Consider the following 8,675-nt stretch of genomic DNA (forward strand, 5'->3'; position numbering starts at 1 on the left):
TCTCTGTAAAAAAATTGACATTGAATTTTTATTTTTATCTTCATATTCTTGTTATTATAATTTTATAGAAAAGTCATTTCACATATTGAAAGAATGAATTAAAAAATATAAATGTTAATTGAAAAATCAATTTAATAAAAATTTTGAAACCTTCTTGCATTATATAATTGAAAATTTTATAAAAAAAGAAGATGTAAGAGGATATTTCAGATCTGCTCATATAAAATAATATTATAAAATTTAAAAAATTTCAGATTGCAATTCAATTATGATGATATATAATATTTAAATTTTAAATTCAGAAGCAGAAGAAGTATGAAATTTATTATCATTATTATAAATAATAAATAAAAACAATTTAATCTTTTTCAATTGTGATTGTTAGATAAAACTCTTTAATTTATTTTTTATTATTAAAAATATATTCATTTTAATGTTCAACTGAATTATCTGCTTATTTATTATTGTTTGTATATAATTCAATTCAAAATCCTCATTTTAAATAATATTTTTTACAATTAAAAAAGGTTCTGCTCTTCAAGATCTCTCTGTCATCAATCAATTGAAAAGCTCATCAATAAACAAATCTGTATATTCATCAAATTGAGAGATTGAATTACTTCAAATAAAAAGCAGATTCAGATTTGATGACAGATTCAAATTTAATAACAGATTCAAATTTAATAACAAATTTGAATTCAATAACAGATTTGAATTTGATAGCAAATTTGAATTCAATAACAGATTTGAATTTGATAACAAACTTGAATTTAATAATAAGTTTGAATTTGATGATAAATTTGAATTCAATTCTTCCATGTCTCTCATTTCTTTCATCATATATTTCATCACCATCATATTGATTATCTTATTTGAAGACACAATATTAAATGAAAAAGAAGTTGAGAGAGAAAATATAATTACTAACATCTGAAATATCTGTATAAAAAAGTTAAAAATAGAGATAAATTTACTTTTTTATTTTTTCTTTTTCTTTCTATTTATTAATCTTTTTATCATCTTTTTTAAGGGATTTTTAATTGTTGTATATTCACATTCAACATCATCTATTCAACTGACAATCTCACTATTTAGAAGTTGAATATGAGTATCATTAAAAGTTATTCAATAAATACTCTGCTTAAAATTATGACAATTCATCTTTTAACAACATTAATAAACAGTTATCTCACTCAATGTGCAAAAAATCATACTCATTTAATCATTGATTTTGAGCTTTTTTCAACTGCTGACTAGTGGCTGTGAATCTTGTACACATAAACAGCAGCTTTTCATCATTGAATATTTCATAAATTTAAAAAAATTTGACAGAATGATAGAGAGGGGATTTGACAAAATAATAAAGAAGAAATTTGACAAATGATGAGATTACTTTTTTTTTAACATTTAATACTTTTTTTTATACTAATATCTGAATTATTAATTAAGAATTCAACACTTCAATGAAAGCTGCAGAATTGTATATTACAAAGATGTTTAAAAATAAAGTTGAAATATCAAAAAAATTAAAAAAAATAATAATCTCAATGCTAAATCCATTCATCTTTTTTTTATATAATTTTTTTAAAAAAGTGATAATCTCTCTTCAATCTGTTCCCTTTTAAAAGTGATTTTGATTGAAGATTCATATTTATTTAATGAGATGATTGTTATATAATTTGCAATTTCTATTTTTTTGCAGTTTCGCTTCATAACATATTCTTTAGCAATTTTTTTTTGCAGTATATTGAATATGATAGAAGTTGACAATCATATCATTTATTATGACATTCTGTAACTTAATCTTTATAGACTTCTTTATTTCATTGATAATCACTTATTCATACAAGTTTGAATGTGTAATGCACTCGTTTATTATTTCCTTATTATTATATTATCTTTGTTTATATCTTCGTCTATTCTTACCTCTTTCCATTATACTCTCGCTACCACTATTTCTGTATGTATATATATATGGATGCATGTATTTCGCACATCTTCTTTCTCTTTCTTTTCCTCTTCAGCGATTAGCTACAACTACAACTACAACTACAGCTACAACTACAACTACAACTTCAACTATACTACTACTATAATTATTATTATCTTCCACTACACTATATACTATCTTCTACTATTCACTCTTCACACTGTCATCACCCCTCACAGAATGAGATCTCAGATTCAGAAATAGATGTTTATAAAAATTGAAAATTTTCTGATTGTGTTTTTTTCTTCTTCTTCTTCTTTTTCTTCTTATCTTTCTTCTCATCATCAGTTGGATTCTCATCATTATCTGGAACATTCAGAACAGGCGGTTTGAACAAATAAAGATGTAAAGTAGTTGAAGTTCTTTTACAAGTTTGCAAAACAGTAGAATGATGAGTGTTGCAGAGTATATTGACAGATTTGATGATAAAGGTGCATATTTGAATGAATTGAATGATATTTGAATGATTCTAGAGATACATGGATATTTTGGTTATTTCTGCAGTGTTTTGCTACTATTTTTCAGGGGGTGGCAGAAAATTCTGTTTTCGCAAGCTTTACGTCCGCCACAATAATATTTAGCCTTTGTTCTGGGACGACTTAAACCACCAAAAACTTTCCACTCAACCATACCACTGGCTTCTCATTCTCCATACTGAAGCACTTTGCAAGCCAGCATGAACCATTTTCCACACTTCTGCAATCATGCCAGTATCACGCTCCGCTGACTGATTGAGCGTCAAATGCGGTCAACGACAACATTCTGTGTCGGTGTTTGACCCTTCCAGCGATCAACCTTTCAGTGTATTCGACCCCGTCAAGGGAACGTGCATGTTGACGGTCGTCGTTGTGGTCAAGTACAGGCCTCATGAGCAGGAACTTAACAGCAGTCTCAGACTACACATTTCTATCACCATGTCAACTATATCGCCTCGTCCTTCTATAGCATCTGCTCGAACCCCTACACCGACTGGATCCCGTCGGCCGTCTCTTGAAGCCAGCAGCTTGGCCACAAGCAACACATCAACCCCAACTGCCAAAGCATCTCCATCTCTTGCGCACCGGAAAAACCGAGCTGCGTTACGGGACTACTACAATCTCCGACCTGCCCACCCTGAGCCACCTCATCCCAACAATTCTCAATCACGAAGCGTCTCCCCTAGCCTCAGTTCTCGCGCTTCAGCAACCCACCCAGCCCCCGTCGAAGCGCATGCCGAACTCGACAGCCCCAACTTCGATCCGTCCGCTTACATCACCCATTTACTCTCAACCTCCTCTCTCTCAACTATTCTCAAAGCAGAAAATTCATTAATAAGTGATATCCGAACGCTCGATGGCGAACGTAAAGCGCTTGTATACGATAACTATTCCAAACTGATAAAGGCGGTGGAAACCATCGGGAAGATGCGCGCTAGTATCGACGAAAGAGGACAGCCTGTTATCCTGACGAAGACGCTGGGCCCGGCAGTTGGATTTGTGGCGGAAACCGCAGCGGCACTGAGTCAGGAGCAGGAGGAATCTCGGCGGGAGCGGGTCGCTCAGAAGCAGCCAGGCAACCTGGATCGAGAGAGGGAGACTGTGAGATGGGTTCTCGCGAGCCCTAAGAGGCTTAAAAAACTGTTAGATGATGGTAAAGTAGAAGAAGCGGATAGAGACTGGAAGGAGGTAGAAAGACTGCTCGCGAAGTGGAAAACGGTGAAAGGGGTTGATGAGTTAAGAACGGCGTGTGAGAGAATAATGATGAAAGGAGAATAGGTTTCTCTGGACAAGGTATCCTTTTTGGATCGTTACTACCATGCGAGTCTGCAATTTGCAGAGTGAATCCACTATAGCAACTCCAAAACGGCGAGGAGACCGCCTCACTCGTATGCTGCAAACCGTCACACTTGGATGTGTCCAGCTCACTAGCTAATTCCGCGTGGTGATTGCAGATCTTCCTCAAGCACAACAGCTCTAGGCTCCTAGCCTTGGGCTGACGATAAGTGTTGACACGTCCATGCCTTGCGACGGGAGATCCAGTATGGATTGCCGATTGATTAAATGCATAAATTTATCAAAACACTGGATGTGTACACCATTTATCAACCAAAAATGAATGCCTGGAGTGTCACGGGTGAATCCTATTTTTGACAAGGTTATATTCCGTTATCTTAACGTAGCCAGAACATGCATATGTACTGCGTATAACTTCAACCAAAACTTACCATCAAATATAACATAAGAATGCAAACATCAACCTACACATTCTTGCCTATTTAGCGTCCCCTTCTAGAATGTAAGCTCGCCTTCAACCCAAAAGGACTCCCACCCATGATATCCAGATAAGTGTACGCATCACATTTATAGGAAATCGCTTACATTTTTGACCGCTCTGGAGGGTCTCAATTTGTTCATCTATATCAGCCTTGGCTGGTTAGCACCACCAAACCCCGATCCACCACCATCTGTCGCAACTTTTGCACCGATACCCAACTGTCCGCGGGCGATTGATTCCGCAACGATTCCCCAAGCCCTATCGACTTGTCTTAAGGATGGGAACAGCACCCATTTGCTTGATGGGATCTTGTTGGCTCGTGCGGCTTCCAAGATCTCAGCATCCCGCATGCGGCGTTGTATAATAATTCTCTGCTCCAATATTGACCATGGTCTGTCATGTAATTCATCATGCAGGGCATTTCTCTTATTATTGAAGGTTTCTAGAAGTTCTGTATCGTGGTCTCTGAAGTTGCTAACGTGTTGGTTCGAATGTGGTTCTAGATTAGAAATGGCAGGGTTCCTGATATATATTCAGTTGCCTACGGAGGAAGCGCTGGCAGTCCTCGTCAGGAGGCGGGCGAGGAATTGTGAAACGGTTTCTGCTTGTTTCCTATGGGGTTAGCAGGGTGTTGTTTCGTTACAGTTGTCGATACTATCAATGTTTCCTTTGGACTTCTTCTTCATCATCGATGTCCATCATGTCATCAGCCATGTTCCTAAATACCGCAATGTCGCTGCTGGGCAGTGATGGTTGCCAGAGATCTTGGATGGATAGATGTCCAGCAATGGAGAAGGTCGAAGCTGAATACCAGCTCCTCAAGGGCCACTACTTGACTATCACCAGGTGTTGAGCCTTATGTCCGTTATATTTTATCCTCTATCTTTGGAAAAGATACACTGTATGGATGTTGTACCGTAGAAGCTTTGATTACACTGTGTTCTGGTGGATTCCTCATCAGAATGCGTTTTATCCCATTGAAGCAAAGCCGATGATGTTAAAAGCCTCGAAAAATGGTTAGATAGTATTCGATCTCAAACCTTAAAGAAATGGGATCTATCCACCCACCAGCTCCAAGAACCAGCAGTGAGATGTATGACCCATTTCAATGCTCTATCATTTAATTTTCACAAAATTGAGCAGATAGCCTCACATCAATATAAATAGTTGCAAATATACAAATACTAATATCCACGTGCGTCATCCCAGTGGATATCACCAACTCACTCTCTGCAATGACGAATATTCAAAACCCCCAGTCACTATATACAACTTTCCTCGAACAACCTCCGAGTTGCCTGGAATTTTGTCCTTCAGCTCCTGATTATCTCATCATTGGGACATATCTTTTATCTGAATCGTCCACATCAAATCCAACTGGTACTCAATCAAAAACTGGGACCATACAACTTTTCAGACTTGATCCTGAATCTTTTCAACTGTAAGATTATAAAATGAATAGAGGAGTATATAGTTTATCTGCATATCCGTCGAAGTTGATTTACGTAAATGGATTATTTCCAGATTTTATTGCTGACTAGAACTATAGGACTCAAATCCACAAAACTCTGCTACCCCACGCAGTCTTCGACGTTCACTTCTCTCCAAGAGACCCGAGTCTATTCGCAATCGCCACAAGCGCTGCATCTGTGTCATTATACAACCTTGAATATTCCTCGCCGCAAAACCCCCATATCATCCTCCACTTGACCACAATAACCGCTCACGAAAACCCTAACATCCCCTCTCTCTATCTCTCCTGGCTACCGCCATCACATTTAACGGCAGGGAACAAGGGAAAAGTACACTCTCATGCCCATGGCTATTCGCCTGATCAGTTATCTACAGACGGCTTCGCTGTCTCGTTTTCAGATGGCCGAGTCTCCATATTTCATACTAATTCACCTTCGCACGACTTCTCCCAAGATTCCATGACAGAGATAGTGTTGCCAGGTGAGCCAGTAGAGGTCTGGTTCACTGCATTCCATTATGGCAAATCGTTATCCGGGAAAGAGAATCTTCTGTTATTCGCTGGGGACGACTTTGGGGTTCTGCGTGTGTATGAATTTGTAGCCGACGGGGAAGGGGACGAGAATCAGAGACCGTTATGGGCTGAAGGGCAATTCCCCGCACAGACGACGGATGTCAGTGTTGGTGGAAAACATCATGGAGCAGGCATTACAGCGATCTTGCCTTTGTTTACTGAAGGTAGCGACACAGTGTTGCTTACTGGGAGTTATGACGAGTACCTCCGTGTATACAAATTTTCAGGGCAAGCGTCGGTTTTAGCCGAGGAAAGATTGGGTGGAGGGGTGTGGAGGTTGATGGTCATAACAGAGGTGGACAATGAAGCCTTGGCGATGGAGGGATCTTCAGATATAAGATCATACTCATATTTTGTTCTCGCTAGTTGCATGCATGCCGGAGTGAGGATTGTCAGGGTGACATGTTCTGTTGGTAAGGATACCTCAGCGGCGGGGGCGTGGGAGATTGAAACCCTGGCACAGTTTACGGAGCATGAGAGTATGAATTATGCGTCGGATGTGTGGAGAGGTGGAACGAAAGTTGGGACTCAAATTGGGAAGGAGAGCGATTCCTTGCTATGTGTCTCAAGTAGTTTTTACGATAAAAGGGTTTGCGTATGGAAAGTAAAGGTTTAGGAGTTGAGAAGCCTACTTGGCAGCTCGCTGGATGGATTGATGAGTGAAGAGAACCAATGCCATAATGCCGGGCATGAATAAATGAGCCTCATCCGTTATCTATGTGTTGCTATAGAAGAAAAAGAAAATGTGGAAAAGGGAGGCTCCGTTGCATTTATGGAAATGCTATGTAAAACCTTAATCGATGACGTTCAAGACTGTGCATTTAACACTTTATCCTCTTTTTATCGCCTGTGGTAAACGCCTACGATATGGGTTCACAGATGGGAACCAAGAGAGGCGGAAGGGCGCGGGAGCAAAGTACCTAATTACACGATCGTCCCCAACTGCTGAGCATAGCCAATGCCATTCTCAATAATCGCGCGGCTGGCGTGTGAAACACTCGTCTCCGAACCTTGTGTGTGTTCCACTTCTGATTGAGGGAAATATATTCTCCCATCCCTGAGAACCCAGCCTCGAGCTTGTGCAAATTCAACGACATCTCCTTCAGAATCTAGTTTTAGAACATCTTTGGCGCTCGATATGGAGAGGGATTCGTATGCCTTTTCAGCGCTGGCGGCCATCCACATTCGGATTGTACTTAGCAGGACCTAGACAGATGACATTAGAGATGAATTGCAAGGAAGTGGAGATTCTTCCTCACTTCCATTCTTGTATCTTTCTCTAACAATATAAATCACGAGCCCGGAAGCCTCTAGAGGGTACATACCGGAGAAAATATTTCAAATTCCTCAGCAATTTTGTTTGTCCCGACGAACCCCCCGAATTCTTTTTGTTTCTCGTCTGGTGTTTCAGCTGTTCCCACGCCACGTTATACCTCCCGTCCGTCATACTAGCCGCTAAGTCGATCGGGTATTTAAGTAACGGATCATTTTGACGCTATCCTCATCCACGTCCCTCAGCCCTGCCAAAACCGTATCAAATTCTGTTATATTGCCCTCACTCAACAAATACACCAGATATAGAGCCGTAATCTTGTTTCTCTGGCTGGCACTTGGATTTAGACGCTGCAGCGCGGGGTCTTTGGCCATTTGAAGTGCTTGCTCTCTGTCGTAGAATGGCTTCAGTAGCTTGTAGCCGGTGGTGAAAAGGACTTGGTTTTTTGGGTCATTCTCTCCAAGGCGCAGTGAGGTGATGGTGGATAGTTCTAGGGCTTCACGTGCGAGGCAAAAGAGTTTATCATCGACTGAATCTGTTAGAGAAAAGGCGCCCAGTTTGTGAAGTATTGGAGCTGTTTTCTGAACAAGCTTTTCAGCTTGATAGAACTGTTTGTGTTGGAGGTTGGACTTGAACGCGGCGATGAGGTCTAGGAGGTCTTTGACGTCCTTGCCTGACATTGTAATGAAGGTTCAAGAGTGGCGTGTGTCGTAGGGAAATGAGAAATATGCGTTGACTGCAATGAACTAAAAGTGAGGTTCGGGAGGAGAGGATTGCGGAAACACAAGATCAGGCGGTCGTCATATCTAACTAACGAGACAAGAACTTTGGTTTACGCGCTGGGCGCCGCAGGAAGGTTTTTCCGTAACTAGTAACCCACATGAATCCCGTCGAATTCCCGTTTAACTGACGATTGATTTATTTACATCTCTTGAAAAGCATAGTTATTTTCACGATTCATACATTGATTGTTATTAAGCATTATTCTGTATTGCGTTCTAATTAATCCTTCGAGCAACGCACTTTTACATTTATAAGTTCAGCAATTCAATGCTGGTAACCCCGGGGTGTCCCAAACAAAATTGCACCTGTATGCTCGACCAAATCATGCCCAT

General features: G+C 39.7%; 3 protein-coding genes across 3 annotated transcripts; 2 read left to right on the forward strand and 1 right to left on the reverse strand.

Moving 5' to 3' along the window:
• Window positions 1-2,904: 2,904 nt before the first annotated feature.
• HCAG_04345 (conserved hypothetical protein) lies at window positions 2,905-3,810 on the forward strand (the record flags this gene model as incomplete). Its single annotated transcript, XM_001540455.1, has 2 exons — window positions 2,905-3,654; window positions 3,745-3,810. 2 exons carry the CDS (start codon window positions 2,905-2,907, stop codon window positions 3,808-3,810), a joined length of 816 nt encoding a protein of 271 aa, XP_001540505.1.
• Window positions 3,811-4,943: 1,133 nt separating this feature from the next.
• On the forward strand, window positions 4,944-6,903 carry HCAG_04346 (predicted protein; the record flags this gene model as incomplete). Its single annotated transcript, XM_001540456.1, has 3 exons — window positions 4,944-5,091; window positions 5,453-5,684; window positions 5,793-6,903. The coding sequence occupies 3 exons, from the start codon at window positions 4,944-4,946 to the stop codon at window positions 6,901-6,903; spliced, it is 1,491 nt and encodes a 496-aa protein (XP_001540506.1).
• A 308-nt stretch (window positions 6,904-7,211) lies between these two features.
• Window positions 7,212-8,240, reverse strand: HCAG_04347 (predicted protein; the record flags this gene model as incomplete). The annotated part of the gene is made up of 3 exons (XM_001540457.1): window positions 7,212-7,493; window positions 7,613-7,671; window positions 7,847-8,240. The coding sequence occupies 3 exons, from the start codon at window positions 8,238-8,240 to the stop codon at window positions 7,212-7,214; spliced, it is 735 nt and encodes a 244-aa protein (XP_001540507.1).
• Window positions 8,241-8,675: the final 435 nt, after the last annotated feature.

Source organism: Histoplasma capsulatum, genomic scaffold, assembly GCF_000149585.1.
Source record: "Histoplasma capsulatum NAm1 scaffold_4 genomic scaffold, whole genome shotgun sequence".
Lineage (NCBI taxonomy): Eukaryota > Fungi > Ascomycota > Eurotiomycetes > Onygenales > Ajellomycetaceae > Histoplasma > Histoplasma mississippiense.